Below are 13,641 nucleotides of genomic sequence, written 5' to 3' on the forward strand. Positions count from 1 at the left end.
ATTTTTCGATGGAATCATTCAAAGGATATATTGTTGATTCATGGGATTTGTTTTGAAGATGTCTTTCGAAAAGGGAAAGATTCTACATTTAGCCGAGCAAAGGTAGGCATAATGTCCATTTTAAATGCGTAAAAAGAGGAAGAATTTGTTTTATTTGGTTGGTCCTATTAATAATACCTACTGTCCCTGAATTTCAGCAGCAAAAAACAAACAAACAAACAAACAAACAAACAAACAAACAAACAAACAAACAAACAAAAACCCACAACAAAACTTCGCCGCCTTCAACACGGAAAAAAGCTTTGACCTCAACTTCCAGCCCCCTGGAAATCAAATGGAGTGTCCCTATAACTATGCTAACATTGTAATATTTAATTATCGGATAGGCCTACTGATCGATATAAGTAAATATTCAAGCGTGCCAAAATACCACCAGATGAAACAAAATGCAGTTTGTACACTAAAGACTAATAAAAAGTAAACAGAAAATAGATCTACGGTGGCTTTTATCATTACTAAACATGTGCAAAACAAACAAATAAATAATCAAATAAATAGGCCTAAATGCATTGATAGAGAATGTGTATTATGCAGCAAAGTTTCCTAAATAAAAAACATGTAAGCGACTGAAATGAAAAGGAAGAAAAAGAAAAAAGAACATAAAAGAAAAAAATTAAATTAAAATAAGTAGAAAAAACAGAACATATAGGCAGCGACTGCCTTTTGAGGCGAGCAAGAGCAATTACTCTCCTAATGCTCTCCTTTAATCTGATATTGGAGAGTGTTTTAGCTCTCCTTAGTGAACCATTCTGTCCCTACATTCTATTTGCTCCGAACAGCTCTCCTGATGGCCCAGAAAAGCTATTTAATGCTCTCCTGAAAATTTCAAATGCCAGTCCCTGCACAGGCCTATGCAAATCTTGGTGGAATAATAGATTTATGACACAAATGAAAGTGTAATGGCCAAGTTACACTCAAAATGCAAAATTTGCGTTGTTATTTTACAAAACAATTTTGTCATGTTTGCAGGCCTATACAAAAGCTCGGTAGGCTATACAATTTTGGAAAACGTAAGATCAGCGCATGTACAAATAAAATACCACGGTATTCATTGTATTTTTTAGTGTAAAATGGTTTCATAATTTTTGAATGTCGTTCATTTTATTTTATTTGTTCATGATAATGTTCCTTTTCCTATCACTTAATTTAGAAACAGCCGTAATTCTATTTAATAAACTGTAGATTACATGTTTAGTATGCGAATCCACACTTCTCTGTACGCGAATCCACACTTAACTGTAGATTCGGTGCAGAAAAGTGTTGATTAAATGAAAATAATCTACAGTTTATTGAATAGACTGACGTCACAGCAATGGTTTAATATATTTGAATTCTTCATTAATCCCGCTTCAAAGTAATTTTCGCCAGAAGTCATTACTATTCACAGGATATCACGATTTGACCACTTCACAACAGCTAATTACTCTAACTAGTCTTAAACAAACTTAATCAATCCAAATCTGTTCATGTACTCTGGTTGCTAAATGATGTGTGACTAAATCTAATCAATAAGCTGGTCCCATTCATATCACTTACCGCATTGAAGTTTCCTTTGATTTGGAATTCACACTGCATCATATCAAAAAAGATAGGTATTGTAGCTCTCCTGAGTTCTGTCTCTGGGATGAGTGTGACCTCTATGAATGGACCCACCATCTCTGGGATAAATTTGATCTTGTTCTTGCCCAGGTAATTCCACATGGTACGGATAATTTCAAAACCCACTTCTCTTCTCATGTCACCGTATCTGTTGGAAAACAAGAAATATTGAAGGTCTTAGCTTATACCTCACTATGCCATCAAAATTGATTGAGTGAAAGAATATTGATTGTGTGGGTAAATGAACATCCTTTGTGAAGTAGAGTTGAATTATTGCTTCATGCAAAATGCACACTTTGTGCCACACAACCAGCACATAATGTTGATTTTCTCTTATTGCATTCCTGGGGAGCAATAGTCCATCCCAAGTTGTTCCTATAACATTAACATAGACCTGTTGTATTTTAATAAACCAGGTTCATTGTAGCAATGCAAATGACAGTTGTTGCTTGTCTGTGTGCACATATGAAGTCCTTGCTTTGGGCTATTCCAATTGAAAGCCATACACGCCCTACAGAAACATGGCCTTAATCTCCCACACAGGGGGTGTAGAATTCAAATGGAGTCACCCATTCAAGTAACCTCATTTGAAATTCACTCTTTGTGTGGAAGATTAAGGCTATGTCTTCTATAAGGGGTGTATGGATTTCAACTGGAATAGCCCAATTACATGGCAAATTGGGTTAATAATTGCAAGCTACAAGTAACAAATATTAAATATTCTTTCATTTATTACAAATTCCTTCTATCTGTACTTCAATGTACTCATCACAACTTACCTTTCTAGAATCTTTGCCCTTTTCCCTGGACTGAAGTTTTCCAGCTGCAATGCATCCTGGGTAACAAAGGCTACGGCCAGATGGAAGAAATTGTTCCACAGCTGGAACTCAAATTCCTCAATCCGAACAAAGGATCTGTTGAGCACCTTGGCAAATTGCTTCATGGCAAATAGAATCACACTAGATAGGGAGAACAAAGTATGAAATAGTATTTATTTTGACAGAAGATATTTCACATTGTAATGGGGTGAAATAATTTAATGACGATTCTAATAACCCTTTCAACCTAATCCACTCCATGTGTTGCCCTGCCTAGCTGAAGGGGAGCCACCCTGATGTAGGCTTTGAAGGGTTTAGTGAGGTTAAGAAGAAAAATCAACTTGCTCTCTTCCTTCCTCGCTTATCGCTCGCTCACAAAAATACAAAAAAGAGCATTGATTTATAGTGCACTACACACAGGCAACAACCCACAAGCTTCAGCACAGAGGAATTTGCTGACCATGGTCCAAGACACACCATGTATACCATTTAGAAACATTCAGAAGCTTGCATCTAAGATGCGCACAACCTATACATACCACAATAAACTATCACAGCCAGGATCATCTATCCAAGTTCTCGTACAAGTAACCATGACAATAAGCATTTAGTTCCTTGCCCAGGAACTAAGTTGGCTGAACTGCACAATAGCTCGAAATGGCATTATTACGCACCAATGCACTGAAGTCTTAACGCCTTATTGATTGAGCCAACTCATAATGGGAGCATGGTGGCACAGCGATATGGGCTCTGCCTCGCAATTGGAAAATTGCAAGTTCGAGCCCCGACGAAGCCATTGTGTTGTGCACTTCGGCAAGGCACTTATACCTCACTTGCCTCTCTACCCAGGGGTGAAATGGGGAGCTGTTATGGATATTGCCCATTGAGCAATACCCAAAGGAATGAACATGCCTTGGGTATTGTATGGCAGCTGACATATTCTAATGACAGCGGAATAAAAGTAAAATGCTTTGATATACATGAAAGGTGCTGTATAAATGCCAACATTTTTATTTATTCACTCACTCAGACTCAGTGTTTCACTCAGTTGATCACTGAGTCATCACACTTGCTCACGGTCGCTTGCTTGCTCACTTTCTCAATCAATCAACCAATGAATCACATAATTTTTTGTGTTTGATGTCACTTTCAAGCCAGCTACTAAGCTCACCTGTTTTGTTGCATTATCATAGTCATCCAATCTGATGGGTACACTCCTTTTGCGATAAGATCTTTGAATACTAGAAATATCTCCATAAGGAAATCCACTAGATCTACCCTAGTTGAGAAGGCATTGATGTACTCAGAGTAGTGGTATTCTGTCATCTGTCTTAGTATGGACACCATGCAGGACACATATCTCCCCTGTGAAAATAAAGAGCACACATAAAAAAAGTAGATTAAGTTACTTGGTTATGAAGTTATGAAGTTTTGTGACGTCTATTTTCTTTTGTATTTTATTGTTTTTTACTCCATATTTTTGCCTTTATCTCCATTTCAAATTTGCCGCCTTTGGCATCAATGGACCAGAAAGGGTCATATAGGCTAAGGGATGTAAATTAAAGCTCGATAACCCTATATCAATAATCATACAAATCTTTGTGCAAGTTTGAATACCTGTTGTTCACAATTACCAGATCAGCAAAAACAAATTGATTGAAAAGTTAACTGTCAATAAATATAAAAACAGGGAAAATCTGTTCCAACTTGTCACACTTTAACTTTGTTTATGTTTTGTGTTACTCCCCCATTGGATGTTGTGTCATAATATTTTCCCTGTTTTAATTTTGTCAATAAACAACTTTGATGGAAGTTTAAAGACAATTCCAATTAAAGGTTTTTGTGTAATGACTGAATAAAATTCAGTGATTTTACTTACTATAAGACCTGTATCGTCATCTAAATACATGTAGACCACCGACTGTATGACAGTCCTTAGTAAAGTATGCATCACTTCTGATATATCACTGTGAGTTGAACCCTGAAAGGAAGCAAAAACAACATTTGAGCGATGGATAACCAGCGTTCGAAATAGGGCCGGTCAGCCGGCCATTGGCCTGTAACTTTTTGGCCTGGCCGGTAACTTTTCTGACTGGAAGTCTAGTTGCCGGCCCGGCTGGCCGGTAACTTTTTAAAGGTCAAAGTATGAGGTTTTTAAATGTTCAAACACATGATTCATGAATGCACCTTCAATCTGTTATTAAACCAACTAGGAAGCACGGTATAAAATTAATTTAATTTCGATTTTAAAAAATCGTGATCTTGCCAGAAACAACCTAAGTTCTATTCTGTGTATTATAATAGTGCCAACGTATTTATATCACACTTGATTTGTAGTAACGAGATGCCCGTTTTGAACAGCCCAAGTCGGACTCTGACATCAGTGATGTGGATTTATATGGTGATTAGAAGAAGTTACGATTCCGAGGGAGGTACTCGAATTACATTTTGACAGGGGGTGTGGCGTGCTGCTGGGAGTCTGAAACCCAAACTTAGGGATTTGTTTTACCTAAAAAAACGACAACTTTGGCAGTTTTTGACCATTTTATTTCGCAAATTGGGAGCCATGTTTGACTTTTTGCCTAAAAAGCGGATGATTTGACTTTTTAAACCAATTTTTCTTAAATCAGGACCTATGTTGAGGATTTTTCTCAAATCGGAAGGTCCCATTTTTAGGAATTTCTTTTTGCAAAAAACAAAAAAAAATCGACCCGTTATAGACATGATATAAGAGGGGCACATCTTTGTATACCTTATGCATGAGTACCGGGGAGGGGCTACGATGGACGTACTGGCAGCAGTTGCCACTTTAGTTTAAACTCTGTAACTTCTCCGTTAGTTACAAACTTACAGCTAGGACAAATTCCCAAAAACTGGGGTAAAACTAAACACATAGTATTCTATACGTCCTTAGTTATCTGTTCAGAATTAAAACAAATGTTATCTTTTTATCAATATCAAATGTATATGCCTAATTATAATTTACAGTTCATTTAAAAAACGTATGACAAATAATTCCTTGGCTTAAAACGTCACTATTGAACTTGTTGTAACTTGTCATTGACGGAAATATGTTGATGTTTCCCGGCTTAATTTTCCGTTTAGAAGCTCTAAAAAGTTTTGGCCGGCAACTTTTCAACCGGGCCTGTAACTTTTCAGAGTTACAGGCCCAGCTGGCCTGTAACTTTTTGAGGCATATTTCGAACACTGTGGATAACATATACAATTTTTGATTATACAAACAGGAAAAGAAAAGAAAGGTCTCAGTTTTCTTTCAATAGTGCTTAAAACACCATTTTTATGTCATTTGATACATCTCATTAATTAATGCTGTTGATGCTCATGTCTGTAGACACTTTGACCTCTTATCTGCTAGCCTTACCCATAAGTTAACACTAATTATCCTAATACTTGCAAAATACTTTGTTCGGCTTATTATTGGTAAAAAACAAGACTCATAACATTGTGTATTGATATAGAATGGCGTGGATACAGTTGGGCGCAGCATCCACACTAGTTGCACGTTTTGTAATGTGTGACTAGCACATGCTTATATTAATTTACGCATAAATAGGGACTTATTGATGTGTGCAGTAACAAAAACTTAATAATTTTCACCAATTATAAGACAAACAAAGTACAATTCTAACCCAAATCTAAACTCTGACAATAACCCTAAACCCAAAATGATTGCAAAATCATAACAAAGTGGGAAAAATGAAATGACACAGGGTGAAGTGGCATGTAACCCTAATCTTAACTAATCCTAGCTTGAAACCTTATCACAAAAACCTTTTATCATACAAAATGACTTAGACACAACAGAAAAGGGGCAGAATGGCACTGGATGAAGTAACAATGGATAGATCTCACAGGACCTACATGCTGAGAGGCAAGCATAGTAAAGCACCTTTGTCTAAAAGGTTTGTCTGAAAGCACTTGGAAGCTAACTGACAAAACACATGATTCCCCTATAATTGTTGCTTTAATTAGCTCAGCAAATGGAATTTCTAAACACCTGTTCTTACATTTCAAATGGAATACACAAGCTCTTGCAATAATCATACAATTATAAATCATGATTTGACCTCTTGACATTGTACTAGTCATATTTGCTACTCACCATATCTTTATGATGTAATATATCTAATAGTTCCGTCAAGACGTCTGCACAAGTCTTCATCTCTTCTCTCTTATCCATCAGCTGCTTGACTTGCATAGTAATCATTGGTGTAAGTACTGTACGACATTCTGTGATGAATGCAATATCACAATGCAATTGGTTATCATTGATTAAAGCCATATTGTAACATTTCCATAAAGTGGGTTTGTATTTCTTTTTTACACAATGTCAGTTTTTACTGTCAGATACATCTCCTTTTGAGCTGAAACAGGTAAAGCTAAGTCAAAGAAAATCGCAGTTTAATTCCAGCAGCCATGTTTCCAATGCTTGTCACTACTTCGATCATGAATAAGGTCAGTCCTGTTGATGTTTTATGACCATTCCGTATGCCATGTAGGCAGTTTGTGAACAATGCATATGCATTTGACTAATAATTTTGACCGTATGAATCTAACAATGGGACATTGTTTTATTAAAAATATCAGATTTTGTCATAAATACAGTCCCCAGTTGATATGTTCAGTTTCACATTTACACATAATGTCCAAGGTTAATACATAAATCGCCCACAGTAAGAGTGAGAAATTGGAATGTACCATCCCCATTTGCAAGGTCTAAGTCATGGTGCTCTTATTATGAAGACAACTACAAGTATAGAAGTGTGAAACCTACCTCTTTTCTTGTAGATATCACTATGTACAAGATCCTTGATACAATCAAGTTTTTGTTTGACAAGTCTCTCCGGAGGTAAGGCTTGTAAGAACTCCTTGAGTAACTGAGCTAGCTCCACTGGACTGAATTGAGTCATGGTGTCTGTGATCACATGTGGGATATACTTCATAGCAGCACCCTGAAATTGGGATGAGATAAAAAAATAAAGGCAATAATAAGGACACGTAGTTTTGCTAGTACCAATGTTCAGTAGTTCTACCAATGACTGCTCCTTCGTTGAATGCTGCAAGTGAAATAAAGTCTTGTATTTGCTCTGTACCAAACCACACTGGTTTGGCTGTTACCTGCTTACTCCACAACATATACTCAAAAAAATACACTACTGTAAAAGTGGATGTTTTCGCGGTACCTTAATTTTCGTGCTTTTCGCTCTCAATGCAGCTACCACGAAAATAAAAACATGTGAATATGTTCTTTTTATGTATAGGTCTACGTAAGAAAACTCACAATCATGAATTTAAAAACCGGTGAAATGGTTAAAATTGCCAAAGCGCAAAAATTTACACAAGCGAAATGAACCACTTTTACAGTATTTAAACACAATCACAAGAAAAAACAATTAAACAAACAAACAAAGATAAATAAATAAACAAGAAATGAAGTAAAAACAGATAAGGCAAAGTTTCACATCTCCAAAAAAAGAATTCACTTCAATGCCAATTGTTTAAAAACTTTACAAAGAAACTGTTTACCTTGATTTTTTCCTTAAGTCGATGCATGACATTCCAAAGCTGAGAATTTTCTGATCCTTTATCTCAATTTACCCTATCAGGATACCTGATCGATATTTAATAGATTGACCTGATTATTAAGAGCATGTCTCAAACTAGACCACCTACTTAGGAAATGTACGGATCTCTCTCTTCTTACAGAGCTAGCCAAGATGCAAGACAGGCTATACATAGACCATTAACTATTAGCTTAATTTGATTATGCTAACTATTAGCTTAATTTGATTATGCAAGTCATTTCCTATACGACGCTCTATGAATGGAATAGTAGTAAATCTAAACCACAGAACACATGTTGACTATTGAGAGCACACAACCACATAAATGATAGCTGCTGTTTGCCATCTCATGGCATACAGCAGCTTTACTGTACTCCTAGCTAGTCACCCCCAGTCTTGCCTCCTCCTACAAGGAATAGAAACTGTAATGAGATCAGTAACTGCTGTATTCTCTTGAATTGACGATCCCCTCTAATAAACGACCCATCTTTTTTAAAAGAAAAAGTGATGGAAATGCAGAAATTTCCATGTCACAGCATAAGCATAAAACTGGCATCTTACAATCGTGAAATTGCATGGACAAATCCTATATATTCTAACTTACATTTCAATCCAATTCATCACCACATTATATTTAACCAAATAAATCACACTCAAAATTCAAAATGGTTGAAACAGTAGGCCTATGTGGTTAGCAGCAGCAGATAGTAATTGCTGATGTAGTTAAACTGTTTCAAAAACCATTTCAATTATATAGTTTATGTATTCTGCATTGCAACTAGCCATTAATTGTCTTTTTATTTCATTGTTCCTATTGTTTCTAATTGTGTTTCCAATCAGCGCATCGTTCTTGATGTAGATGCGCTATATAAATGCCTGTAATGTAATGTAATGTAATGTAATAAAATCCTCAACATAAGGCAGCTTTTATGCATATACAACTATATTGCATCAATGTCACTAATTGTTTGAAGCCCAATTCACATGCTTCTTATATCTTCTTTATTTGAACGCTAATAATAATATAGCCAATACATCAACACATGCACAGCACAGATGTGAGGAAGACACAGCCACATATTGTCGAAACCTATCTCAAAATATTGTCTTCAAATGATATCAGCAATCTATAAAGCTACCTTAACATAAATACTCAGAGACAATAGATCCTACATCTGGTTACCAAGCAGTAACCAAACCAGGAAGAGTTTGCAAACATTTTGTAAGCCAGACAGACAAGATTGATACAAGCTGTGTACACCAGATGCATATCATGTTTGCATATCCATTCCATGCATCAGCTGTAATGTTCTATGAATAATGTTGCAGTCTAAATATATACGTCATACACGTCCTACCTAACATGATTTCCTATGACGACATAATGTGATGTGATCAAGCAAAATGAGTCCGATGTCAGGAATATCGATTTTTGAGATATGTGACACGATCAAGAAAAATCAGTCGGAACTCAGAAATATTAAATTTTCAGTTTCTTACAGGATAGTAACAAGCATTTACAAAGCTGGATTTTGCAGAAAACCCCATTGAAATTGAACAACCATTTCCAAAGATATGAGCAATTAAAGAGTTTCTAAAACAATAGGAAACAAAAATAAATATTTCATTTGTTTGGCTATATCTCAAAATCAATATTTCTGAGTTCCGACTGATTTTGCTTGATCGCATCACATATAGCCAATAATAGTATTCAACTTCTTTTGTATTTAATTTTTCTGAGCAATACTAAAATGGCCATATCAATGAACCAAAATTCTAATTATAACAGGGTTTTCAGCAAAAAAAAGCTTTAAGAATGGCTCATTTGATAAAACTGAAAACTGAATTTAGATTTTTATTGACACCAGACTCATTTAGCTTGATTGCATCATATAATTATATACAAATACCCATATTCCTAATTAGTGGCCTCTGTGGATTTTTTTTAACTTACACCCCTTTTTCAGTGTACTTTAGTATGAAATCCGAGTAAAATATCAAATCATAATAAGATCACATGGGTGTTAAGAATGGTCAAATGCAATTTTGTTGCAGTTACAGCACACAAGATAATCATAGTGTACATTTTCGACAAAAGTAGGCAAGGTTTCAGAACAAAAAATTAATTTTATGCACCAGAAGAGGCAGTCATCCCTGTTGTTGAGTTACAATGGCTATACCAATTTGTGCTACAGATCCAATTGTTAAAATTCTTGAAGTAGAAAATAATGTCTAGTTGGACTTCCATATCATAACCAACAATAAGTGCCCCTTCATATGACTTGCTTACTAAGCCCACAGGGAGCTAATGAGATTGAATACAGTACTCTATATAATGTCCCTTAAAGGTACTAGTCTCATCCAACTTACCTGACATAATACCATGATATCCTGTGTATACGTCATAAGCCATTTGAGAGACAGGAATACATCCCGTATAGAGGATTCAAATTGAACTCTTCCTTTGGTATCACCATATAAGCTGAAAAACACGACACAAGCACATTTTATATACCCATCCATGTAAAACCCACACTTTGTCAAAACTTCACTTCAAAATGTCAAAACTTCACTTCGAAATGTTAATATTTTATAAGTATATGGGAATGAGCATAATTACATTACAGAAACAAGTTGTAAATTGTCTACATATAGGAATTTTTCAATCTACTGCCTGAAATACATAAGGAATGTTTGATGGATTTATTGAAATGTAAAATGCTGTATTATTCCAAAGTGCAGATTATAAGCATACTTTCCCATCCATTGTCATCATTTATTTTTCCTTTTGTCTTGTTTTTTGTTTATCATTACATGTAATTCATTATTACATTATAAGCAGTAGACAGTATTGAAGCCCTGAAGCAGTACCATCAACTTCCTGACACTTAACCACTTCTTCGACACACCTACTCATCTTAATCCAAACTTATCATATAAAACATCCACCTAATTGATTGGGGTTTTAAAGGAATTAAAGTGCACATCACTAGTGTCTTGATGACTACAAAGCAAATGGAAGGTCTAGCACAGCGTCACCGAGTGTTGGGTACTGCATATATGCAAGTTTATTTTGGATACCAAGAGTAGATACAAAGCTTGCCAATAAATCCCCTCTAACAGAGACATCTAGTTGTTCAAAATGATCGTGTGCAACATGTTTACCCTATTAAAACTAACCCCAGATGGGTGGTTAAGGTGGTGGTACCCTATGTGTTGTCCCAATCCCCACATTTTTAAGTTTCAAGGGGAGGTATTCAGACAGTTAAGGGCTTTGTGGCACCCAATGATCATGAGGTTCCTCATATACCAAAGGGTCTAATTGTGTAAAATGCATCTCCTATGAAGAGCAGTAGATATTGCGGAGAGGGTTGGATTGGGGATGTGTTTCAAATAGGAGATGTCTTTTAGTTGTTACTTACCCTATGAATAACTCCCTTGAACGAATAACAAATCTGAAGATGTATTCGAGGGCTTTGAGTGATTTCAGTAGTAGTTCCTGGGTTCCTTTCTCACCGGCATTGTCCATGTAATTCTTCAGTACTCTCATCAGTTTGCTGCAATAGACACAAAACATATGACATCAATATAAATGTGTAGACTCATACCATCAAGAAGATATCACCACAGTGTTACAAATCATGGGAGGGAATTCTTGATGCATTCTGATGATGAGGTTAGAAGTGGTGGTGTGTAACCTGTAGTTTCCTGCATGCACTACCCCAGCTTGAATGGAATATTAAATTATGATGACTTCATTTACAGCTGTGAAAATGGATATACAAGCCTATAAATATGCAGTGCTTAAGATCTTGCATAACATACTGTCCAGTTCATAATCCTTTATACATATTTGTGACTTTGGTATGTTTATACAATATTTTTTCAAGTGCAACAGCAAGTAAGTCTTATAAGAGTTCAGCAATAGGAAGACTTCTACACCTCCATCCTAACAGTGTTTTGTAAGGTGTATGTATAAAATGTTCTTCAAATATTTCCTGGAGTTTATTGAAATATACTAATTTTTCAACGTTAGTTGAATTTCTGTTGTGTGCTATAGACATATTGTTACCGATAAGACATTTTTGGACAACTTTTTATCTCAATTATTATTACAAAATGTAGCAAGCTTTTATTTTACTGAAATATGACTGTGAAGTTTGGTGTGATATCTAAAAATGTTAGAATATTTAAAATCTGTGCATGCTCATAAAAAAGATTATAAAAGCTAATATTTAATTAAGCATCTAAATCTAAATACTATAAATTCAAAGAAGTGTTGCACTGCATTCAATGAGTGTAAGCACATGTGGATATGTGTGCAGTCATGACTAGTGTCGCAGACATGGGGTCGTCATAAGGTGCATCTTAAACAACAGGAAACTGAATGCTGCTATAAATAAGCTTCTTCAATCTAATCACATGATCCAAGATTAGTCCTACTTATTCAACTGATTAAGAAACAGAGTGTGTGTAACAATCACACAAGCAAGTTTGTCGTAATAATAGTGCTAGCATCTATGTTCAATATTATCTCTAACTTAACTAAAGCAGTGCACAATTACAATATAAATCATTCCTCTTTGGTATAATCAAGCTAACTAACGTATTGGTATAATCAAGCTAACTAACGTATTTCATACTTTTCGTATAAATCTGGACTAATCTCACACAGACTGGAGATACATCACAAGTTGTATTGTTTGAATTTAGAGAACCCTACAGATTCTGGTACAATGTATCTCTCCTGAGTATGGACAAGGCATTGTTCTAATATTAGCATCAGCAAACTAAAAGGTACAATACATGTTCCATTCAAGCATGGCACTGTGCATAAGCAAAGAGAACACTACCAAAGCAAAGTATGTACCAGTTAAGGAAACTTCTGAAGCACTGAACAAACCCACTGTAAGTTCCAAATCCAAGGTAAGATGAGTTTGGTTGGATGGATACTAGGGATGTAAAACCATCTTTGTGATAATAGGTTGAAGTCATTTCTAGAATCCTACATCATACTTGAGGGGCAAGGGCACTCTAAAATGCCACAGCTGACAAATAAGCATAACCTGATCATAAATTTGCTTAGATTGCAATCTCACAACCAAATTGCTGCAGAGCCTGAATTGAAATCATGGTGCAATGTAGTACAACTTCTAGAAAGAGGTTTAGGGTTAGCATGGTTAGGGTTAGGGTAAGGGTTACTTTAAGGTTAGGGTCTAGAGAAAGAGTTAGGTTTGGTGTTTAAGATTAAACCTTCTTCTAGATGTTTTAGTACAACAGTTACCCATTCTTAAATGCTTTACAACTACCTTTCAATGAGTCTTCCCAAAACAGTTAATGCAGTTCAGGAAGTTCTGATTTTGTCATAACCACCTTTGAGTCTATCAAGATATAATTGAATTTTATTACACCAATCCATCAATAATCATACCTTTCTTCAACCTCTCCCTTTTGCACAATAAGCATACTAGTTTCCATAAGCAACCATGATGAATGATATTTAAATACAGTATAATATTGTATATAATACAAATGTGTCTAAAAATGCATATGCTTGTTGCTGTTGAAATCCTAAGCAT

At 35.5% G+C, this 13,641-nt stretch overlaps 1 protein-coding gene across 1 annotated transcript in view; it reads right to left on the bottom strand.

Annotated features, from left to right (window-relative positions):
- LOC140148837 (dedicator of cytokinesis protein 1-like) overlaps nt 1-13,641 on the bottom strand; it is a 97,805-nt gene that overhangs the window by 16,263 nt on the left and 67,901 nt on the right. The window contains 8 exon segments of the mRNA XM_072170913.1: nt 1,597-1,807; nt 2,439-2,618; nt 3,649-3,842; nt 4,357-4,458; nt 6,601-6,728; nt 7,273-7,450; nt 10,433-10,544; nt 11,485-11,619. Coding sequence (XP_072027014.1) covers nt 1,597-1,807; nt 2,439-2,618; nt 3,649-3,842; nt 4,357-4,458; nt 6,601-6,728; nt 7,273-7,450; nt 10,433-10,544; nt 11,485-11,619 — 1,240 coding nt within the window.

The sequence above is a fragment of the Amphiura filiformis genome, chromosome 3 (genome assembly GCF_039555335.1).
Source record: "Amphiura filiformis chromosome 3, Afil_fr2py, whole genome shotgun sequence".
Taxonomy (NCBI): Eukaryota; Metazoa; Echinodermata; class Ophiuroidea; order Amphilepidida; family Amphiuridae; genus Amphiura; species Amphiura filiformis.